This window comes from Pelodiscus sinensis, chromosome 17 (assembly GCF_049634645.1).
Source record: "Pelodiscus sinensis isolate JC-2024 chromosome 17, ASM4963464v1, whole genome shotgun sequence".
Classification (NCBI taxonomy): domain Eukaryota; kingdom Metazoa; phylum Chordata; order Testudines; family Trionychidae; genus Pelodiscus; species Pelodiscus sinensis.
In genome coordinates this window covers 24,979,378-25,004,141 of record NC_134727.1, presented here as the reverse complement: position 1 = coordinate 25,004,141, position 24,764 = coordinate 24,979,378, and the positions used below count along the sequence as shown (strand labels likewise).

The 24,764-nt window shown below is 41.6% G+C and overlaps 1 protein-coding gene across 2 annotated transcripts in view; it reads left to right on the top strand.

Annotated features, from left to right (window-relative positions):
• Nucleotides 1-24,764, top strand: part of RAD50 (RAD50 double strand break repair protein) — a 60,294-nt gene that overhangs the window by 2,064 nt on the left and 33,466 nt on the right. For both annotated transcript variants that reach the window (XM_075900349.1, XM_006128515.4), the window contains exons 2-12: nt 2,055-2,238; nt 6,555-6,638; nt 10,593-10,744; nt 11,876-12,061; nt 12,228-12,432; nt 14,258-14,386; nt 16,333-16,498; nt 20,102-20,295; nt 21,318-21,524; nt 22,727-22,909; nt 23,467-23,624. In XM_075900349.1, coding sequence (XP_075756464.1) covers nt 2,110-2,238; nt 6,555-6,638; nt 10,593-10,744; nt 11,876-12,061; nt 12,228-12,432; nt 14,258-14,386; nt 16,333-16,498; nt 20,102-20,295; nt 21,318-21,524; nt 22,727-22,909; nt 23,467-23,624 — 1,793 coding nt within the window. In that variant the 5' untranslated portion in view covers nt 2,055-2,109. The remainder of the gene's footprint in view (nt 1-2,054; nt 2,239-6,554; nt 6,639-10,592; nt 10,745-11,875; nt 12,062-12,227; nt 12,433-14,257; nt 14,387-16,332; nt 16,499-20,101; nt 20,296-21,317; nt 21,525-22,726; nt 22,910-23,466; nt 23,625-24,764) is intronic.

Sequence of the window (24,764 nt, the reverse complement as noted above, 5' to 3'; positions counted from 1 at the left end):
ATCAGGGCTTTTTTGCGCAAAACAATACCGCGTTGTCTACACTGGCCCTCTTGCGCAAAAGCATTTGCGCAAGAGGGCTTTTGCCCGAACATGAGCAGCATAGTATTTCTGCAAGAACACTGACAATCTTACATGAGATCGTCAGTGTTCTTGCGGAAATTCAAGCGACCAGTGTAGATAGCTGGCAAGTTTTTCCACAAAAGCAGCTGCTTTTGTGGAAAAACTTGTCAGTCTAGACGCAGCCCAGAGCTACTCAACTTCAGAAGCTCTGGGGACCACAATGATACTCACAGCACATGCTGAGGACTACAGTTTAATTGTGATTGTATATATATGCAAATAACTGTTCACACTGGTGGGTATGAATACAATTAAGGCAAGACTACACAACATGCAGACCCCATTTAAGTCAGTTCTGCTGATATTAATAAAATGCATTATTTACCCAATTTCCACCCATATGACAGCACTTTTTAAAAGAAAATTGTATACCATTGTTTTGGGTGTTTAGCTTGAAGCTTTAGGTTGTGCATTTCTTTAAGTGATTTTTCTCAGAAAAAGTTTCCAAGCCAGAGCACTCCAACCTACAGCAGGTGGGGAGCTGGGCAAGTCAGGACGGACTCGAGAGGTAAAAAAGGACAGGTGCCCAGGAGCTCCGTCGTGAATTCCCAGCAGGGCTGATGTCTCCACGCGGGAGTCCATCACTCCATATGGGATGAAGGCAGGGCTGCCTGGCTGCGGCACCAGACCCAAACATAGAGGCTGTGTCTAGACTGCATCCCTTTTTCGTAAAAGGGATGCAAATTAGACATATCGCAATTGCAAATGAAGTGGGGATTTAAATCTCCCCCGCTTCATTAGCATATAAATGGCTGCCGCTTTTTTCCGGCCCGGAGCTTTGCCGGAAAAAAGCGCCAGTCTAGACGCGGATCTTTTGGAAAATAAAGCCTTTTCCGGAAGATCCCTTATCCCTCTTAAAATGAGGGACAAGGGATCTTTCGGAAAAGGCTTTCTTTTCCGAAAGATCTGCATCTAGGCTGGCGCTTTTTTCCAACAGCTCCGAGCCGGCAAAGCTCCGAGCCGGAAAAAAGCGGCAGCCATTTTTATGCTAATGAAGCGGGGGAGATTTAAATCCCCGCTTCATTTGCAATTGCGATATGTCTAATTTGCATCCCTTTTATGAAAAAGGGATGCAGTCTAGACACAGCCAGACAGTGTGAGCCAGTCAGCAACTCGCAGGCTCTGTCCACAAAGCTAAGCAGCCAGCACTTCTGACAATGCCCCAGCACTCCTGGCACCTCCTTCCTGGGGGCTAGAAACGCTGACACCCTGTACCTGTCTGTTCCAGCCAGCAGATCCACTTGGGTCTTTCAGTGCTCACCACGCCTGGGAGATGCCTCACCATTATGGAGTGTCTTCCCAGTGGAAGCCATGTTCAAAGGATCCCACCTGCAGGCAGCAAGCATGTTGAGCCCTGTGTAAACCCAAACCATACCGCAGGCCAAAAACAAATGGGCCACGAGCCCATTTCAGTTCAGTAGCCCTGCTGTAGACCAACCTAAAATGCAGTCCATATGTGCTTTGAGTTTTGATGCTGTTTGTAGTGCAACAGCTTATTTTTTATTTTTTCAAGAAAAACTTAATTTCTATAACTTTTTCTTATACCTTTTTGAGCAAAAGCTCATAAAACTGTGTTGTAGTCTTTACTATATTTAATTCAGGATATTTGTTTTACTAAATACTCCAGGAATGTTAGAAACTTTTAGGGTGACTTTAGTTGATTAGTTGTAATGGGGAATAAGTAACAAGTAGTAACTTTCTTAATTTACCATTCTGTGTTTTGGTTGGTTTTTCACTGTAAAAGAAAAAATCTAAGATTTTAATTAAAAAATAATTTAAAGGAATCTTTCTAATGTACATCTTCAGCCATAATCAAAGAATCTTTGTTCTGCTTTCCTAAATTACACTCAACAAACTTTTTTTGATAGTACAGATTTTTGGGAAGAAATGGGATAATGGTCACTAAATCACTGAATTTACTATTTATTTTGTAGGATTTTTGAAAATTAATTTTTGGGATTCAGAAAAGAAGAAAAGTAGGTTGCAGAAATGTCTAAGATTGATAAGATGAGCATCCTTGGAGTGAGGAGTTTCGGGGTGGAGGACAAAGACAAGCAAGTTATCACTTTCTTTAGTCCTTTAACCATTTTGGTGGGACCAAATGGTGCAGGAAAAACGGTAAGACTTTTGTACAGTGCAAACAGGCTTCCTGTCATTATAAATAATTACAAACTCATACAAATGAGTGATTGTTTACATGAATTTATAATTATTGAAATTATAAAACCTAAACAGTTTGCATATTGTAACTATGATGGTTCCTTCCCCCCATGCTTTATGTAAAGTGGCTTATGAATAATATGCATAACTCAGAGATGCTTTGGACAAAATATTTCATGTAACCTTATACATTTTAATGTTAGAGTTGGATCTGTATATTCTGTTTTGGTGCATGTATTGTTCTTGTATGAAAAGTTAGAAATATGAAGTATGAGACTGTTTATAGTTTTAAATATGCTAATATGTTACTGGTGCTGGCCCCAAGCCTTAACAACTTGGTGATCAATGTGATGACTTGTAAACAGCCTTGTTTGCCCTAAGCAGTGGTTGGTCCTCGGAAAACATGACCATGGCACCTGGTACTAAATTCCATTTTGTCCCTGATATTTTTCCATGGAAGGTGGGATGTAGAACAAAGGGTTCCCACCTGCGGGAAGTCTAAGCAATGGGAAGCTATCAGCACTTTTTCTTCAGCTAGCTTGGAAAACCCCAAAAGGATAAAAAGAGAGCTGGAGACCCAAGTCAGGGTAAAAGAGTTTGTCTCTGACTTGAAGACTATGCCTGAAATCAGAACAGTTATTTAGGGTAAGAATTTGCTCACAAAATGTTTTTTAGTGCATTAGAACTAGCTATGTGCTTTCTTTTTATTTTAATTTAGTAATTTACTTTGATCTGCCAGCTCTGGCACATGGTCAGGGCACATGGCGTGGTGGCTGCCCCTCTGCCCCCACCCTAGCCACAGTCCCCAGCCATGGGGAAGTTGGTGGCAATTGCCCAGCTGCTTCCTTGACAGGCTGTCACGGGGTAGAGGTAGAAACTCAAACCCACTTACAACAACTAAAATCCTTCTGTTTATATTTAATAAAAACAAATTTGTTTATTATCAGGCCCGGTGTAAATGTTACCTGGTGGGGAATGACCAGTATGCAAATCTCTTTCATTGATAAAGAGGGCAAATATTCTCATGAGCTTTCCCTGTATAACTTTTACACACAGACAGATGGATTTATTTGGGGGTTTGATCCCTTTTTGGGTCGGTTTCCTGGGTGCTGTGCCTTAAAACTGCATCCTCCCTAGAGCTGAAGTAGTTCAGTGTCTGCATTGCTTTTCAGGGGGGCAGTAATCCCAACTCTGATTTGTCTGGGGAAGACTAGAGAGCAAAAAGGAGGGTGTCAGTGGTATGGTCAGCATACCGGGGAATAATCCCAAGCGGACTTCTGTGACTGCATCTCGTCACAGTGACCTTTTCATAATTTTTGCTCCACTTTCAGCCTTGCATTTTGCAACAATTTCTGTGTGGGCTCAGGTTTCTGTCTGCATAGTGCTCCTTGAAAGGTCAGAGCCTTAGTTGTTCTGCTGCTGTGGTCACCTGCCAATCAATTGCGGGGGCACTGCCAGTTGATCACGAGGCAGTGTTCTCTGCCCCTGCTTGTTTCCCCATGTCCCCAGCGAGGAGCCTGCACTAGCACTACAGCCTCTCACAAAAATAGAGCTAGTTCTGGCTTCCGACGGCATGAGAGGGAAGTCCTGAGGCTCCATGCTGGATCCAACTCTGTATCTGGATTAGAACTGTGGGACTTCCCCCCCCCCGCCATGCCACAGGAAAGAAGGAAGACAGCACGGGGAAGGAAGACAAGAAAGCGCACGTTCCTCCCCTGCCCACAACAGCGCACGCACACTTCTTTGTCTTCCCTGTGCTCCTGCAAGGTAGGGGGAGGGGCAGTAGTTAAGATGGCAGCACAGGAACCAGAGCAGCTGGATTTCTTTAAGGAGCAGCACGTGCACTCTTCTAGCGCTGCCTACAGATCCTTCCCCAGAGATCCTCATCCCTAGAGACCCCCTAGGTGCCAGCCAAGCTGCTTCCGCCCCCTCTTCCCTGGCCAGACCCCCACCCACTAACACTGTGCCCCCTGGCCAGATCCCCACCAGCGCCAGACTCCCACCAGCACTGTGGCCTCAGGCCAAACCCTCACTAGCAACCTGCCTCTGCTTCCTGGCCAGACCCCCACGAGTATCTTGCTCCTGCTCCCTCCCTCTTGGCCAGACATCTACCCCCAGCTTGCTCCTATACCCTATTTTCCACCCAGATTCTGCACCCCCATCCCTATCCCACTTACTGGCAGTCCTGTCCCACACACTGGATCCCTCATTTTTGGCCCCACCTCAGAGGGTAGAGGGGCCCACAAAATCCACTAACCCTGGAACCCCAAAAGAGTTAATCTGGCCTGATGCCGTGAACCTGTCTACCCTCCTCATGGGACTGGAGTACCAGGGGAGTGAGGTGTCTCAGTTGGGACCACATTAGTGAGGCTTGGGATGTTATGGAGGGTTTTTTTGTTTGGGGTTTTTTTGCATCTCACTTATGTGTTCACCAACTGATTTTTCTGTGGGTCAGTGGCCCCTGATCCAAAACAGGTTCTCTGCCCCTCCCAGAAATAAAGACAATTTTGAAATGTTTTGTGTTGGACATAATATTTTATTTAAAAATGAAGCCTGGTCAACAAGCCCCCAATTGGGCCTTGCCTGCATCTGGCCGCAGCATCCTAGCACCCGCACCCCCACAGAACCCAACCCTGAGCCTATCATACACCTGAACTAAGGATGTAAAAGACTAGTTGACTATCCGATAAGCATTGGCTTATTGGATAGTATTTTGACTAGTCAACTAGTCGATATCCCCACCCTCCCATTGCTGCCTCTGAAACAGGAGAAGGAGTACTTAAAAGTGGCAGCTGCTGCATAGCTGATCTGTGGATCAGCTGTGCGGCGGCTGCCCCTTTAAAATACCGCCTGTGCGCCTTTCAAAGGGGTAGCTGTGGAGCCCGGGCTCGGTTGGGGACTCCCCAGTTGGGGAAATGCTGTGGGGATCCCAGGGTCAGTTGGGGAGTCCTGGGCTCCATGGCTGCCCCTTTGAAAGGCACAGAGGCAGCAGTTTTAAAGGGGAAGCCACCTCACAGCTGAGCATCCCAGAGTCAGGGGGACTTCCTGCTGGCACCGGGCTGTACACAGAATTCCGCATTCCTTCTTTGAAATGTACAAGAGCCCCTGCTGGGAGGAGCCTCTACTGCAAAGGAGGAATGTAGAAGTTCCTGCCTATCGACTAGTTGATGGAAATTCCATTGACTAGTCAATAAAACTGCATTTTAACATCCTTAACCTATCCTTAACCTGAATCCCCTGTCCTGATCTCACAGCCCCAAACTCCTACACCACCCACATCCCCAATCTTGTGCCACAGGACTCCTGCACCATCCACACACCACAAACTCGTGCCCTGAGCCAATCACACACCCAATCCCCTCCCCCCCCCCGCCCTGAGCCCCTCTTATACTCCAACTCAAACTCCTGCACCCCCACATCCACAAGCCTGCGGCTTGCTCCAGCAGCCCAACCCTCCATCTGACCCTAACACTCTCCAGCCTGGAGCCCCTCCCTGAGCCAGCATTACCTTCTCCACCTTTTCTTACAGCCATATTCCCTCCCACAGCTTGCACCTCTTATCCCTTCCTGCACCCAAATCCCTCCTTCCCAACCCAGAGCACACACCTTCTGTCTCAACCCAGTGAGAGCGAGTAAGGGATTGGGACAGCAAATGATGGAGAGGAGGGGAATGGAGAGCATGGGGTCTCAAGGAAGGGGTGGGATTTTGAGGAAGGGATGGGGTAGATCTTGGCTTGTCCTGACATTTAAAAAGTGATCTTGGGTGTAAAAAGGTTGGAGACCACTGTTCTACAGATACCTGTTTATGCCCTAGGTATTAGAGCCATAAAAGTTAGAGATGGGAATGATCTTTTTAGTGTTACTCAATGACCATTCTGTGGATTGGCGCCAGTTCCTAGGGTCTCCCTGCTATAAAATGAAGGAAGCAATCCAGCTCCTTGTATCAAAAGGTTGAAAAACACTGCATTAAATCATCTAATCGGGCTCTTTGCTAATGCAGAATTATGCCATATTGTACCTTATTGTGTCCAATCTAATTTTAATCTGCCATTGTTTGGAATATCTCCAATTTGAGGGACTGATCCACAAGCAAATTAGAGCTATTGTCATTAACCTTTTCCCAATACTCAGAACGCTTTCTCTGAATTGAATGTCATTATGTTTCCTTTCTTGGTTCTCAGATATTTGCAGACTAACTCTGTTCCCTTTTTAGTCCAGTTTTTTATTTATTCTACATTAATATTACTGATTCATATTTATTTTCATTTCTGTAGACTATCATTGAATGCCTTAAATATATTTCCACTGGAGATTTCCCTCCAGGCACCAAAGGAAATTCATTTGTTCATGATCCAAAGGTAGGAGTCATGGTGGCTAGCTAGTATGTCTAACTGATTTTTAGTGAACGCTGAGTGTGCCACTATGGGGGTAATACAATAGGAGTTAATTATTTAAATCGCCCATTTTAATGTAATACAAAAGAAAAATTGAAGAGGAAGAAATTACAAGAAATTAGTTGCCAACCTTAAATTTGGTTGTCTTTCATAAAATTAAAGGTTTCCACATGTGCATGCATAACATCCAAGGGACTAAATTGGTTTATTTGTTTAAATATTTAAAAATGATAAATTCATGTTCGTAACTATATTTAGTTTCAATGTGAGAATATCTATTTCATTGTTTTCTGGCTATATATTATACATTTTAATTGCCAGTAAATACTGACACGAAAATAAGTAGCTTGTGACCTGATCACTTTTTATATTGTCTTTTGGTACAAATTTCTGTCAGTTATTTACTTGGTCTTGATAAATTGATGGTTTTAACTGTAACGTTTTGAATATGGGCTATGCTTTCCAAGTTAATGATAAATTAAATACGATTTTATGGTGAGCTAAACTTTCTATATATTCTATTATATTTAATTATGGGTCAAATCTACAGTAGAGATATCTGCTGTCTGCATGATTAGGTCCAGATTCTATAATGACTTTAAAACTATGAATAGTCCTTTTCACAGAAATAAATGCTTGGTATCAGACTTGGAGGTGGTTATTTTTCTGTTCTGTTTACTTGAGGGAAGATTCTCTGATAACCAGGGCTCGACAAATAATGTAATCTATTCGCCCATGGCTAGTAGATTACAACCCGGAAGAGCCAGCACAGAGCGATCTGCGCATGCGCAGAATGCAGAACCGTGCGAAACCGCGTGGCTGGCAAGTGGGGCTCACTGTTGCTTGCCGAGCCCTACTGATAACTGTTTATCAGATGTGGGTGGGACAATATTTGTGTAAGGATAGCCAAAGTAGAAGGTATTTGTAAGGACTATGGATAGAAACCGTAGACCAAAAAAAAACCAAAACAAAACAGATTTTGGGTAAAATCCTGGTTTCATTGAAGTCAATGGTAAAACTAATTGGTGTCGTTCAGACAAAATTTTACTTATGGAACATATGCTTGGATGACAGAGGTGATTAATGACTTCCTCGCTTTGGATTTCACCAAGAAGGTTGGTAGCAATTGGACACCTAACATAGTGAATGCTAGTAAGGATGTTAAGTATCAATTCATTTACTAGTCGAGTAGTCAATGGAATTTCCATGAACTGCTCAACTAGTCATTAAGGAAGGGCACTTTAAGTGCTCACTTCTGGCTCAGACTGTGTCTGAGCATAACTCCCGGCTGCCACTCTACACTGTTAAAGGGACAGAGAGGATCTGGTGTGCAAAGACGCTGGCTCATTCTCTGGTCCTCCCCTCGCCCCCAGGACAATCCTTACGCTGTCCCTCTGCATTTTTAAAAGGGATGCAGCAGCGGCAGCTGCCCCCGCCCTCCATCACTCTCACGCTGCCACTGTGCATTTTTTAAAGGGACACAGCAATGGCAGCCTGTCCGCCTGTCTGTCTCAGCACAGGTCGGCTACCACTTTTAAAAAAAAATGCAGAGGGGCAGCGTGAGGGTTGTCCTGAGACCCGGCGGGGGCCCAGAGAATGAGCCAGCCTTTGCACGCCTGCTCCTCTCTGTCCTTTTAAGAGTGTAGGAGAGAGCGGGGAGAGACTGAGTAGTTGATAGTGCTACCCATAGGCTCCTGCTTATCAGGTAGACGACTACCCGACTACTCCTTCACATCCCTAAATGCCAGTGAAACATAGGGTAGGTTGAGAAGCTAAAACAGGGAAAGAACAAGTTAAAAATTACTTATAAGTTAGATGTCTTCAAGTCACCAGGGCCCAATGAAATGAATCCTAGAATACTCAAGGAGCTGACTGAGGAGATATATGAGCCATTAGCTATTGTGTTTGAAAAGTCATGGAATGTCCAGAAGACTGGAAAAGGACAAATATCATGCCTAGCTATAAGAAGGGAAATAAGGACAACCCAGGAAATTACAGACCAGCCAGTTTAACATGTGAACTGGCAAAGGCAATGGAGCAAGTATGTAAGAAATCAATTTGCAAACATTTAGAAGATAATAACATAAGTAACAGTCGGCATGGAGTTGTAAACAACAAATTGTGCCAAACCAACCTCATAGTTTTCTTTCATAGGATAACAAAATTGGTGGATAAGGGAGAAGTAGTAGATGTATAAGGCTTTGGATACAGTCTCACATGACCTTCTCATTAACAAATTAGAGAAATACAACCTAGGTGGAGCTACTATGATGTAGGGATGTGAATGGTTAAGGGTGATGCTTTCCAGTTCCGGTTCACTGGTGGGGACTGGAGCAACTCCTCTCCCCCCCCCCCCTCCCCCCCCGCGCAGACAGGAGCTGTTACAGCCCTGCGGGATCCGCCATAGACAGGGGCATTTCAGCCCAGCTGGAGCAGCTGCTGTCTGAGGTAGGCCCAGGCACACCACAGGAAGGGGCTGCTCCAATTGAGCTGGAGCAGGCTTGGGCACACTGCAGGCAGGGCCTGTTCTGGCCAGGATGGAGCAGTCCCTGCCTGCGGGAGGCAGGGGCCACTGCAGCCCAGCCCCGGTCGGTGGGAGGACCATGTCAGCCCACCTAGGCAGGAGTGACTTCCCTGTCCCCCTTTAATTGGGTAACCGGTCAAACAGTATGGCTAACCGGTTAAACAGTATGGTTAAACAGTCAACCAATTGAATGGAATCTTGCATCCCTGCAATGATATGGGTGCATAATTGGTTTGGAAGATAGAATTATAATTCAAAGTGATCTGGACAAACTGGGGAAATGGTCTGAGGTAAATAGGATGGCATTCAATAAGGATAAATGCAAATACAGGCAGTCCCCGGGTTACATACAAGATAGGGACTGTAGGTTTGTTCTTAAGTTGAATTTGTATGTAAGTCGGAACTGGTACATATTGTAGGGGAAACTCTAGCCAAACATTTCTCCAGAGCTCAGTTTTATTCTCCCACACCTCACTTCCCTCAGTCCTTTATTCTCAAGCTGAGGTGTCTGCTGAGAAAAGCCGCTCCGCGTCTCTCTGGTCTGCTGGGGGAAGCAGCTAGTGCGGGGTTGTCTCACCCCGTTTGTAAGTAGGGATCCGATGTAAGTCGGATCCATGTAACCCGGGGACTGCCTGTACTCCATTTAGGAACAAACAGTCAGTTGCACACACACAAATTTGGAAGCAACTACCTAGGGAAGAGTACTACAGAAAGGGATCCAGAAGTCATCGCGAACCACAAGCTAAATATGAGTCAACAGTGTAACACTGTTGCAAAAAAAGCAAACGTAATTTTGGGATGGATTACCAGCGGTGTTGTAAGCAGGACAGAAGAAGTAATTCCTGTACTCCATGCTGATTATGCTTCAACTGGAATATTTGTCCAGTTTTGGGCACCACATTTCAGGGCCGAAAATCTAGTTGGAAAAAAATACAGAGAAGAGCAACAAAAATGATTAAAGGTCTAGAAAACATGACCGAAGAGGAAAGGTGGAAAGAATTCGGTTTGTTTATTTTGGAAAAGAGAAGACTGTTAATAGGAGAAGAGGGAAAAATTATTATCAAAGGTTAAGGAGAATAGGACAAGAAGCAATGGGTTTCAGTTGCAGCAAAGAAGGTTTAGATTAGATTTTAAGAGAAACTTCCTAACTGTCAGGGTGGTTAATCACTGGACTAAATTGTGTAGGGAGCTTGTGGAATCTCCATTATTGAAAATATTTAAGATCGGGTTAGACAAACATCTGTCAGGGAAGGCCTAGATAGTGCTTGGTCCTGCCTTGAGTGTAGAAGATTAGACTTGATTATTTTTTTGAGATTCCTTCCATTTCTATGACTCTCTGACTATAAACGTTTTCTTTGTTAAATAGGTTTTTCATATTTTTTTTCCTGCCAAAGGTTGCTCACGAAACAGATGTCAGAGCTCAGATTCGACTGCAGTTTCGTGATGTTAATGGAGAGCTTGTAGCTGTCCAGCGATCCATGGTTTGTACTCAGAAAGGCAAGAAAACCGAATTTAAAACTCTTGAAGGTGTCATTACTCGAACAAAGTACGTTTTAGATTTTTTAAAATATTGCCTCATAGTATGAGTGTCCATATGTTTTGTAACATGGTAATTTGTCCATTTAAACCTCCACCTCCTCTTCAGATTAAATTAAGTATAAAAAAAGTTACACGTTATCTCACTTCATTGTTTGTTTTATGTGTTACAAGAAATCTGTAGATTAATGGGTAAAACTTTCAAACTGGCCAAGTCTTATTAATTTTTCAGTGGATTTAGATTCCTAACTCATTCAGTGATAATTTAGTTGTGATTTTTATGCACTATATTCACTTTGTTCTATTGGCATTGATGAAGTCAATGTAATTAAATGGAAAAGTAGTTCCCTTGCAATTCATTCAAGTATCTAATTTATTCGACTCTCATCTCTGACATTTTTTTAAACGAGTATTTATTTTTCATTAATCACTATGGTTTTTGCTCCCTCTGCTGGCTGTGCAGTCACAGTTAGAAAACTAGTGCTAAATACATGGCTAACATTACATTAAGTTATAGAAAGATGGCTTTAAATCAAAGTAATGCTGTATCGAAATATTTGGAAATGGTTATTTAGAGTTAAATGGAAGAGAATGAGGCTATGTCTAGACTGCAAGCCTCTTTCGAAAGAGGCTCTTTCGAAAGATACTTTCGAAAGAGCCTCTTTCTAAAGAGAGCGTCTAGACTGCACGCGGAATTTCGAAAAAGCAAGCCTCTTTTTTGAAAGAAAGCACCCAGTGAGTCTGGATGCTCTCTTTCTAAAAAGCCTGTTTGCTTTCAAGAACGCCTTCTTTCGAAAGAGCACTTTCGAAAGAAGGCGTTCTTCCTCGTGGAATTAGGTTTACCACCGTCGAAAGAAAAGCCGCATTCTTTCGATTTAATTTCGAAAGAACACGGCTGCAGTCTAGACGCAGGTGAAGTTTTTTCGAAAAAAGGCTACTTTTTTTCGAAAAAACCCCTGAGTCTGGACACAGCCTGAGAGAATAATGAGGGGCAAAACATTTACCAGGGTTTAGCACCTAAACAGGTGTGCTTAGAATATTAAAATTATACAGGATATTAGTTAGTTATTTTTTTTAAAAACTGTGTACAGCGTCCACTCGTCATTTTATTGTTTTGCATTTTCTTAATCTATGTACACAGGCATGGGGAGAAGGTCAGTCTCAGTTCCAAGTGTGCAGAAATTGATCGAGAGATGATCAGCGCCCTTGGTGTTTCCAAATCCGTGATTAATAATGTAATATTCTGTCATCAAGAAGAATCCAACTGGCCCTTAAGTGAGGGAAGGGCCCTAAAACAAAAATTTGATGAGATCTTCTCAGCAACAAGGTTTATTTCTTCCCATAATTAAAATAATTACAGTAAAATATTCCTTTCAGGAATTATAATTGTTTAAATGCTCATTATAAATGTTCATTTTAAAGTGTTGATTTCATTCATAAAACTGCATGTGCCTATACAATTTGAAATGTACACGTGGTTTTCTTTTTGAAAGGTATATTAAAGCACTGGAAACACTTCGTCAGGTACGTCAAAAGCAAACCTTGAGAGTAAAAGAGTGTCAGATGGAACTGAGATATCTAAAACAAAATAAAGAAAAAGCACGTGAAATTCAAGATCAACTTAGCAATAGGGAAGCTCAACTGGCTGCTTCTAAGGAAAATGTAAAATCTATTGAGAATCAACTTGAGCCTCTAAAGGTAAATTTGTTGGTATGATCATGTAATTCAAGATTTTACTGTAATCCTGTACATATTTACTAGGAGAGGCAGAGTGAAGGTTCCTTGTTATGGCAATTTCCTGACTTCTGTGTGATTTAAAAATCTCTCAAACTGAATGTTGTATTATCAGGGGATATCTTTTGATTTAACTACAAATCTTACAGGATATTTTCATCATAAATAATGAAATAGTGAGTAGAATTTATATTCAAAGATGTAGTGGAAATTATCTAATTTTATCTTCACAGAATTTTGGACCAATTTATTTTTTCTTTTATTTAAATTAGTTTACTTCCAATTGGGGGATTTTCAGGTCAGCCTTGAAAGCAACATGTATCTTTCCTCTGTTATGCTCTCAGTTTAGTTAAGAAAACTTTTGGAAAAATGCAATTTTCAATATTTATTCAACAGTTTATTTTGGAAGATAGATTATATTACAGTAAAACCTGTGTTATCCGGCACGCTCGGGGATTAGGGCGTTCTGGTTATCTAAAAATTCTGTTTATCTGAGGGTCCCATCAACCTAGGAAAAACCAATGGACAATAATAATAAAACTCAAGTTTTTAATATTGGTAGTTTTGTAGTGGGAGGCAGTTGGTCTCACATTTCTATTCTGAGTTAAAGATGATTAGTACTTCTTAAATAAAAAATTGTTATGCCAATCATGGTAAGCCAAGTCAGGCCTGTATGCCTGCAGATGTGACAGTATAGTGGCTAGGGGCAATGCTGGTTAACAGAGTGCCGGATAACAAAGGTTTCACTGTATCTGTTTGATTTTACAGGATGGCACATTTTCATATTACCTTTACCTCCAAGTATTATATTACAACTTGAATATACTGTCAGAAATGGGGAGAAAAGCACCTTTACAGAGCCCTCCCTTGCCTCTACGTAAATAATACCTAGTGTCTGTATTTACTTTTACACTTCTGTTTACCATGGTGCCATGACATATTCAATAACTACAACAAATTCTGATAAATAATAGCAATGCTTGTCCCTATAACTCTTCAATTAATAGTACTGTGCATGTTTTTTCTGGTATACCCTACCTACTGCAGTAGTTTTTAACCACTATGCAAAGTACTGACTGTTAACTATCTTTAAAAGAAGTTAAAATACATTAAATACATTGTTTATGTATTGTGTTGCATCTACATAGCACAAGCAAGTCAAGTGTATGAGTTTATGCACCTTAACCATTCAACTGCTAAGTACAGATCATTATTTTTCATGCAAATCCATGAGGGAATCAGGCATTCCTTGGCAGTGAGGGCAGCCAGTAAGTATGTGGCTTACATATTCTAAATGGCCACAGCAGGAAAGGAAGAAGTTACAGAAACCCTCCTTATCATCATTAGCAGCACATTTGATCACTTCATATCTGAAGTGTTTGAGCATCACTTCCATATCGGTGCACCTACCAAAATTCATTCCACGCTTTCATGAGAAAAATTATAGGGAATGTTGGGATGATCTGCTCTCAAATGTAGAAATAAAAGATAAGCTTTAATATGATTTGCTAATATTACTTTTCCATGTAAGTAATTACTGTAGTTGCTGCAAGAATGCTATCTCATCAGGAAGGGGAAGTGATCCACAAGATGCTATCTTGACTAATACGTGGGACATGGGGTGAAAATATTTGCGGACCCTTGTACTAGTATCTCAAACTCATTATGAACTTGTAGATGCTGGACATGATCCATGTTTTAAAATGCATTGTATTTAAATAGAAAATGTGATTATAAGATCCATAAACTGCAGTGAAGTCAATTTATTTTAGAATTCTTTCCTTTTCAGAACCGCCTGACAGAAATTGAACAGAATCTTGCAAAAGTAATGAGACTTGACAATGAGATTAAAGCTCTGGACAGCAGAAAAAGACAGATGGAAAAAGATAACCAGGATTTACAACAGAAGATGAAGAAGGTTTGCTTTATAAATCCTATGTGTTACCATCCTTCATCCTTTAAAAAAAAGCAATCATGCATTACAGATGAAAAATATATATGCTATAGAGTAAACATTAATTTTTAAAAAACTTGTATATCCATACCGAGAACAGTGCATTTTTATTTTGCTGGTTTTATTTTCCAAAGATTTTTGACCACGGTTGTTGTAAGACTGGATGCAGAAAGATAGGAATGTTTTTAGTGTAATCCATGGAGTACTACTCTTCAGTAAATAATTCATTAACATTTTTATTAAAAAATCACCCCACTAATAAAGTCTCAATCCATAAAAATGGTTAAAATATGAACAGTCCCATTCAGTTCATTGGGACAATTCACAAGTGTTTTTCTGGATTGGGGGCAACGTTTATAAAAGCTCAGTAAATAAAGTGCAGAGACACTATGAAAGATGGTGGCTATGGTGTTAAAATTGACAAGTTTACTAAGAGTATTAAGCAGCTAAGTGTGGCAGACCCTCCAGATCAATACTGTTTTTATAATTAGTCGCCATTTGTTGATATCTTCAATCATGAAGATGCAATAGTTTGTTGCAGAATGGTAGTTAGGTAGCAGTACAGATATCCATAAATATTATTCTGCATGTATGATTTGAGAAATTTACAATGGCACTACAAAGTGAGCTGTCAGCATGCTACAGCTTTTACAGTAAAGAGCAGCTAGACAGCCATATGTATTAAGGAGCAGCCACCATTACCAATACAGCATCTAAAAATAAATGGTTTAAATATAGTAAATGCAGTGCCATGAAGGTGTATTTCTTTTTGATTTAGTAGAAATATGGAGATTTAAACTGTTACTATTACCTTTCCCTCTCAGATCTACAAGTACAATGAACTGCTCAGTGTGCAGATGATTTTATAGAATAAGTGACTGATCATGTTTTATCAGTATGAAAAAGGGGAATCCCTTTATGGCACCCAGATAATTTTACTTAGGTCTTGTGACTTAACTCCTGCAGTAAGTAGTAGGAATGTAAAATCCCATTTAAATGGCTATGGGGCTGGAGCTCAGCTGCAGCTGCTCAGCTGGAGCAGCCCCTGCCTGCGGCAGGCCAGGGGACCCCTCAGGCAGGGGCTGCTCCAGCATCCTTGTCGGAGAAGCCCCTGCCTGCAGGGTGCTCAAGCCATTCGCAGACTGAGGCTACTCTGACTGGAACACCAGAGCAGCCCCTGCCCATGGCAGCCCCTGCCCATGGCAAACCAGTGCTTAGGGCGCCCCACAGGCAAGGGCTGCTCTGGTGTCCCAGTTGAAGAAGCCCCTGCCTATGGGGCACCTTGACCCACCACAGATAGAGGCTGCTCTAGCCAGGATGCTGGAGCAGCCCCTGCCCACAGCAGACCCCCCACCCCCACGAGGCAGGAGTAACCCCCTGTACAAAACAGGCGGGTAGCTGCTCCAGCCCCCACCAGTTAACGTTAACCAGTGCTTAGGGTACGTCTATTCAGCCTCTTTTGAACGAGCTCATTATTTCAAAATAGAGTTTGAAATAACAGGCTTGCTATTCCGATGTCCCTATAACCCTCGTTCCACGAGGGTAAAGGGATGTTTTGGAATAATGATTTATTTTGAAATTTCGGCACTGTGTAGATGGCGCCAAATTTCAAAATAAGCTATTTCAAATTTAGATCAATATAAGATACACAATTTGCGTAACTTACTGATTAAACTTCCACATCCTTAGTAAGTTTATTAAAGCTAACCCAAAATACCCTTTAGTGCTACAGTTTGAGTGGTCTTATGGTAATAATTACACATCTGGTTATATTTTATCCTTTATGATTTATTCTGTGTTTAACCTTTGGAAGATGCGTTGTATAGTTTATAAGCATGGACAACGTATTTTGTTATAAATCAAGTAAAGAACCTAACTTTTTAATGGGACAGTATACTCTGACTGCATAGGTTTTTCAAGGAACAGATGACCAACTAAGGGATATGTACCAGAACCATCAGAGAACAGTAAAAGAGAAGGAAAGGAGATTAACAGACTGTCAACATGAGCTGGATAAAGCAAGCAGAGAGTGTCAGAGATTCAACAGAGAGAAATCAGAATTACTTGTTGAACAAGGTACAATAGGCTCATTTAAAAAAAAATGCCAGAATCACCATCTCATATAATATAGACACTTGTAACAGGATGATTGACAGAATTTCTGTGTTTGAGTCAGATGAAAATATTGAAATTTAGTATATTTACTCAGTATTGTCTGCTTAGTGCAGCAAGTCTAAGTCTCAAATTTGAACTTTTGGTTACCTCTGACAATGAAAAAAAAGGTCATTAGTCTTCTCCACAGTATTTCAATTTTACACTTGCCCTTTTGACCAATAATATTGATGTTGGCATATTCATTCATTTATGGATTTTTTGCAGGAAAGGGGCCACTTTAGGTCACCAAGACGTAATTAGTCTAAATATTTACAAAGTATATGTTTGGTCTGTAAGCTGGGTGCATTAGCATGAGTCCTCCAGTTTGGAGGAATAGAAATGTCACTCATTTTAGTTAATGGATTTTAGCCAAGAAAATCATTAGGCAGGAAGTGAATGCAAGATATGTACTAAAAGGTGGAATTCAGACAGGTTGTATTTCATGTGATTTCTCTAAAATTCCCTAAATACCAAGTATCTTGTTCTGTACAGCTTATCAATTATTTCAAGATACATACATTAATTGCAAATGTCATCAGTACAGTTATAATACCAATATAGGGTAGAATAGGTAATTATGATCTTTGGAAAGATTAAAAATCAGAACATAATTACTCAGTTAGTAAGAGCATGACCCTTTAAATCAGTGGTTCCTAAACTTTTCGGCATCATGCCCCCCTTTTTCATTTTTGAGAAACCCTCATGCCCAACCCCTCCCCCACCAAAATAGCAACAAAACTTGTTGACCAAAAAAAAAAAAAAAAGGAACTGAGCGGGGGGGAAGAAAGGCAAGAAACAAAAATAGCAGCAAAACTTGTTGAGAAAATGAAAAAAAAGATTGCCCTGCCCTTTTAAGAACAGAGCAGGCATTGCCCTTTTAAGGTGGCCATTTTGAAATCTACCCCAGCCAGCCCGAGCTGCACCTGTTCCAATAGCCAAGCAGACAGATGGACTGGGCTCTTTCTTGAGGATGGGAACTGATGGGGGGAGGGGGGACTGGGTCGCCTCGTGCCCCCCTGGAATTTCTTCACACACCCTGGGGGGCATTCCCCCCCAGTTTTGGAACCCATGCTTTAAATAATGGACATTATTTTTGGTGGTGTGGTAATTAACCCTTTAAGTTCTGTGTTCTTAGTTCAGGTGATTACCAACATTTTAATACACATGGTTTGGAGAGAAGTTACTACTTTTCTACTTAAAACAATTTTTAAAACTATATACTGAATGTTATATGAATTTAGAAAGAAAAAACTGTAGCTGGCAATTTTAGTGTAATTTTCAGAAGTAATTTGAATTGGCTGTCTGATTAAGGTCACAAAATAGGCACTTGTAACAGAAAAGTAAAAATAATCTTAAATATTGGTGGCATCTTATAGCCTGCTGATCTGCCACTGCATTATTTTGTCCCACCAACTAGAGATGTGAAAGACTAGTTCACTATCCCATAAGCAAATGCTTATCAGATAGTTGATAAGCCTGTCAACTAGTTGCTCTGCCCCCTCCCCCCCCACTTTGCTGCCTCTATCAGAAAGAGGCAGCAAGGGGGAGAGGAAAAGAGGGAGTACTTCAAACGGCAGCGCCACGTGGAGCCTGGGGTTGAGTTCCTCGCAGCATTTCAAAGCAGCAGTGCTGCGTAAAACCCGCGGTCAGCTGGGGACTGCCCTGCTTACCCCAGGCTCCGTGCAGCACTGACGCTTTGAAATGTTGCAGAGAACCTGACTCCAAGCTCCCACATCATTTCAAAGCAGCAGCGCCGCAGGAAGCTTATCGTCAGTGGGGAGTACCCAGCTGACTCTGAGCTCCACCTGGTGCTTTCACCTTTAAAATGTAGCAACATAAATATCCTAGGGCAAAATAAATGGACTATTCGATTAGACAATTACCCGCAATTTAACATCCCTACCACTGACTAGCATTACCACATTTATAATAAATGGCTTTTTCTTAACTTGGTCTTAGAAAAACATTTTGTTTTTGAAGTTTTTAAAAAAAAATCTGTACAAAATGCAGACAGAGAACGCCAATGCCTTCTTTCGTTACAGAGCAAATAAAAGCTGTGATCTGCTATTAAGACTTACTAGTGCAAACTCTTCTGCCTTCAAGTCCAAATGTAGATCTTGTTGGAAGTCTGCAAATGGGGCCTAAAATAGGTGGATAATAAAATGTTGCAAAATGTGGGAACAATGGGAATGGCAATAGACTTTTTAAAAGGCATTGCCAGATGGGTTAGACACAACATTAAGTTTTAATGTTTTTTTATTAAAACGGGAATTTCCAAGACTATTTGTAAGTGTTTTCATGATATTTTTTAAAAAAGTCAGTTAATATTTTAATTTTCAAAGGGTAATATCAGACTTGAAATCTAGCTTTAAAAAGTAAAGTTAAGTGGTTTTAAATACTGCACGAGACAGCCATCCCACTTTTTGTTGATTCTGCAGTCACATTTTCCTATTTTAAAAAGTTGGAAGAGGTAATGAGTTCTCCCTTTGTGTTGTGTAAAAGGCCTTGCTGAGGAAACAAAATAAAGGTTCAGTCCTACAAACACACTCACAAGTAAATAAGCATAGTCCCACTGAGCTCATTTGATAGGTTCAGCCCATGCGGGGGGGGGGGGGGGGAGTGACAAAGTGCTGTCAGATGTGCAAAGTAAAAACCAAAAAAGAGAGACATTATTTTCTCTGTCAATTTTAGAATACTTATAAGTTTCTTGTAACCAAAGTGGATACAAACAAATTTCCAACAGAAATGAGTTGGACTTTCTGTTTGCTTGTTTTTAGTTTGTTTTTCAGTGTTATCCCCCTTATGAAACTGAAGTTACATAGGTTTAACATTAATCAGCTTAAAACTAATTTAGGAAAACAGTTCCTACAGATTGGGCTTCTCTTGTCCAGCACCCTCGGGACTTGACCAGTCCTGGATGAGGGAATTTTCTGGACAAAGGGAGGTGCTCACACCAGTCCCTTTAGCCTGCTGCCCCTCCCCGCTGCTGGCTCCTTCAGCTGGGCTGTCTGCGGGCCAGCCCCAGCCACAGGTCTGCTGCCAGCTAGGTAGCTCCAACCCCACTGCTGAACAGCACGTTGTCCAATCAGGCTGTCGCAGCCCCAACCCCACTGCCGGACTGCCGCGGCCAGCTTCCCCCTCTAGGGCTGCTGTGGCCGCAGCCCTGGCCCCACTGCTGGGTGGCAGGCAGCCACAATCACGCTGCTACCACCACTGCCTGGGCTGCTGCAGCCCTGCCTCCTCCCAGGACCAGTTTCCCCTCTTGGGCTGCTATGGTCCCAGCCTTACTGCATTAGTAATATAAGAAATGACACTTATATCTTTTAAAAAAGACCTTTTAAGAGTCTCTTCAGCTAGAAACTGCTAAAATTCAGTAATTAATGCATGCAGTTAAAAAAAATTGAGTTAGAACCATTCCTTCCAAGTGATTTGCCATTGAATGTAATCACATATAAGTGACATAATATGTTCTTGATGTGTACAATTCTCAATGTGTAAACCTTGTGTATGTATATATGTGTAAAGGCCGTCTTCAGCTGCAAGCAGATCGTCACCAACAAGACATCAGAACCAGGGATTCATTAATCCAGACTTTGGCAGCACTGTTGGAATTAGATGGTTTTCAGCGAGCACCTTTTAATGAAAGGCAAATTAACAGTTTTCACAAGCTTGTGAAAGAGAGACAAGAAAGAGAAGTGGAAGCTGCCAGTCAGTTAATGGTAAGATTTTTTTCAGCTTAATGCATTCTTGTAATTAATTCTCATAATATCTGGTTTCATAATGCATGTGAATTGACAGCAAATTGTGTTCTTTATTCTTAGTCAAATGTTCACAAGGAATTTAGGTTACCATTATGGGCATGCTTATCTCCCAATTCCAATATTATACACACAGTTGTCAACAATTTTTACAGTATACTTGGTATTAGAAGATGTTTCTATCAGAAGGACACCTTATATTGTTTGGAGTTTTATTTTTTAATTACAGTTAGTTCTAATGTGGTGAAAAATCATTTAATAATTACATTTTCATTTCCCTAATGAAGGGACATTTTTTGTTGTTGTTTATACTGTGCCTAGCACAGTGGTATTCTGGCACATGATTGGGGCTCCTTGGTAGCATGGTAATACTAATAGTAATAAAAATAATTCTGTTTAACATGACTGTCTAGAATTGGTTGGAAAAATTCCTCACCTATGAAAAATTTTGGATCTTTGGGGAAAAAACAACAACTTTTATCCCCACACCAGGAGAAGTGAAATGGAATTTTTCAGTTTGCTCAAAAGACTGCCTAATTCCTGCAAGGATGTCTGACTCCTCAAAAGTATAGCTGTTTAGACTGCCCAGTTTAGGAATGCCCAGGCATTCCGGCATCCCAAGCTCTCTGCCAGGTGAACTGCTGACTAGCTAGGAAGTGGATAGGTGAGCTAGTGAGAAAACAGGCTAAGTTTTTGTTGGAAGCCTACCTGGTTCTGTCAAAAGATTTGTGAATATCGACACACTCCTGAAAAATGGTTTGATTTCAATGACTCAGTATTTTCCAACAGAAAAATGTTTTGTGGAAAATTTCCAGCCAGATCTTTTATTGTTCCACAGTATTTCAATAGGTTGCATTAGACAGATGCCAATCTGGTCATAGTGGTCTGCTAATAGAGAAAAAATGTTTATGTGGGGCTCTCTATAAAATAATTCACATGTAGATAAATGCTTAGTGACTCTTTTGGATGATTTCTTTGTTCAGAGAGAATTTACAGAAAAAGAAACAATGAAACAAAAGCAGATTGATGATATAAGAGATAAGAAAACTGGACTGGAAAAAACCATTGACCTGAAGTCAGACATTCAAAATAAGAAACAGCTTGAACTGAAGAATGTGAAATATGAACTGAATCAGTTGGAGGAGTCTTCAGACAGGATTCTGGAACTGGATCAGGAACTCATCAAGTCTGTAAGGTTTTATATTTGAATAATTTAAATAAATGCACAAGTGAAAGCATATTCAGTTGTCTTGATGCTTCTAGTCATATAAAGTATTGAAGATGTGGACATCAGTGACATAATGAAAAAACCTGTAAACCTATTTCATAATCTGTGAGAGTAAATTGTATTTTACTTGTAGGACTCAGGGACCAAAAAATTAATGACTTAAATATATAGGATGCTATGTTTTACACATTTACAAACTTATAACAAGCCATCCCTAAAGGCAAGTTATCTAATTGCTAACTCCTTACTTGTGCCTTTCTCGCAAAATGATTTATATTTGTTTGTTTGTACAGGTTGGATCTCCCTTGTCTGGCACCCTTGGGACCCAAACAGTCCTGAACCATAGAGTTTGCCAGACCACGGGAGGCCAGTGAGCCGCTGCTGACTCCCGGTCCTGAGCTCCCTCCCAGGCCATCAGCCTGCTCCCAGCCACCAGCCCCGGACACTAGGCTCTGTCCGATCCCACCGAACCTACAGCCACTGCTCAGCTGGGGCTCTCCAGGGCCAGGGCTCACCAGCAGTTCTCCTGCTGCTGGCTCAGCTGGGGCTCTCTGCCCTGCCCCCAGTCCTGCCTGGGCTCCCCATTCTATCACTGGCCTACCCGAGGCTTCTGACTCCCATGTGGTTCTTGCTCCCAGCTGCTGGGGCTCTTTGGTCCTACAACATCCATGGTCCTGCCAGATCACGATGTTGCCGGACCAGAAAATCCCAGATTTCAGAGGTTAAACCAGTAATTGAAGAATTTAACGTATCGTGGTATTTTTCCCCATAGTGTTTCCCTTTAAGAAAATCCTCAAGTATATTTTATTATTCAATGGATGCCAAAAAGCAAAGAATAAACTGGATACAGATAAAGCACATTGAAGCATGTTCTTTTGTATTAGCATTCATCAGTTTAGTAGATGAGCAACTGGGGAGGCTGTGCAGACTTTCTGGCATCTTAGCATCAGTGCCCTCTGCCTTGCTTACAGCCCTATTTCACACCCTTCATCCTTCTGTATTTAGTCTTTGCAGATTATGTAACTGTCATTCCTTTATCCACCGGAGTTATTGCTGTTGAATAATGAAAAGTACTCCCTTCTTAGTCTTTTGTTCCCTACTTGGCATAATTATAAATCACATTTTTAGAATAAATTCTTGGTTGATTTTATTTTTTCTGTTTAGGAACGTGAACTAGAGAAGACTGAGAAGAACAGCAGTGTTGAAGCTCTTGAATCAGAGGTACAAAAACTTCAAAATGAGAAAGCAGACGTGGATAAGGTTCTTCGGAAATTGGATCAGGAGATGGAACAGCTAAACTTGAATACCATGGCAATCACCCAAATGGATATGTTGAAAAAAGACAAAGTAGTGTATTTCTTTTTATTTTTCTAATATTACTTCATTATTAAGAAATTTACATGAAGGTAATATCTTTCACTGAGGCTTTATGAGGAGCAGTTATTTCTCAGGGTACGTCTACACTGCATGGCTATTTCAGGATATCAGAGATATCCCAAAATAGCTACCCCATGTCTGCACAAGCCACCTCTTATTTTGAAATATGTTTTGAAATAACAGGTGAGCTATTTCACCATCCCAGTAAACCTTGTTGCACAGGGATAAGGAATGGCGCGAAATAGCATGTTATTTCAAAATTTGACACTGTGTATACGCACCAAATTTCAAAATAGTCTATTGTGAAATAGATTCAAAATAAGATACGCAATTTGTGTAGCGCAAGTTGCATATATTATTTCTAATTTAGGGTGCTGTGGAGATGTACCCTCAAAATCTTACATCATTAATTGGATAAAAAATCTGTGCCTTTGGGGGGGGGGAAATGTAACTTTATAAGTACACTAAATAAAATAACAGTTTGTGAATATAAAGAAGTGTATTTTAAGAATATTTTGTTCTCCTAGGTGGACAAAGAGGAGCAGATCAGAAAAATAAAATCTAGACATACTGATCAATTGACCTTATTGCTGGGATATTTTCCTAACAAAAGACAGCTTGAGGACTGGCTTCATGCTAAAACTAGAGAGATTAATCAGACAAGAGACAAGCTTGCTCAGCTTAAGTAAGTATTAATTTACTCGATTCTGGCTTCAAAATTAATTTCTGAAGTTCATTTTGAAGTTAGTTTAATCCATTCTTTTGTTCCCTTGCTACAGTTATGTCTTGTTTGATTTACTATTGCTATTATTTATTGTTGCATTTAAAATTATTGCATACTGGCAGACTTACCCCATGTTGCCCAGGTCTTCAGAGCAGGGGACTGGCGCTGTGGGTGGGGAGCAGGGTTGTGGGGTTGGTGGAGGGTGCGAGAGTGAGGGTTGGGGCGCGAGGAGGGATTTAGAGAGGGAGGGGTCCCATCCAGCAAGGGCCTCAGATCTCTCCCCCACCACCACCACCACCCCCAGTCACCAGGGGCGTTTTCTCTCCCTGGCTCCCCCAGTCTCCAGGGACATTTTCTTTCCTTCCAGCCCCACTTGCCAGTTGCCAGTGGCGTTTTCTCTCCCTGCAGACCTCCTTCCCCTCCCAGCTGCCAGGGGCCAAGGCAGGGGGGCTCTTTACCTGGTGTGCTCGCAGGCAAGATGGTGAAGCCCCAGCTCTGCTGGACACTCCCTTGGTGGTACAACTGTCCCCAGTGGACACTGTACAGCAGGGCTCTTGGGTGGGATCCTTTGAACATGGTCTCCACTGGGAACACGCTCCACAATGGCGAAGAGTCTCCCAGGTGGGGTGAGCACTGAAACACTCAAGCAGATGGGCTGGCTGGAACAGATGGCTACAGGGGGTGCTTTGTATTCATGCCTGTCAGTGTGAAAGAAGCTATTTGCATATATTTGCATTTATATGCAGCCACACTTAAGTTACAGCTCTCGGCATGTGCTGTGAGTATCTTTGTGGCCCCCAGGACTTCCAAAGTTGAGTAGCTGTGCTCTACAGGATAGCTCTTTGTTGCGAGCTCGCTGCCCCTGGTGGCCCCCCTCATATCACATCCCTCCAAACAGCAGCCCCTCCCTCTGCATGTTATGGAAAACAGTCCTTTTCCCATGGCTTCTGATTATCCTGGCACAACCAAACTCTGACCTTGCTTTAAGTTAGGAGAAGATGAAACGTCATACCAAATTTCGTAGCCCTAGCTCGTACCGTTTAAGAAGAGTTCTTGTACAAACAGACCTGCAAACAGACACACAGACAGGCACACTCTAAA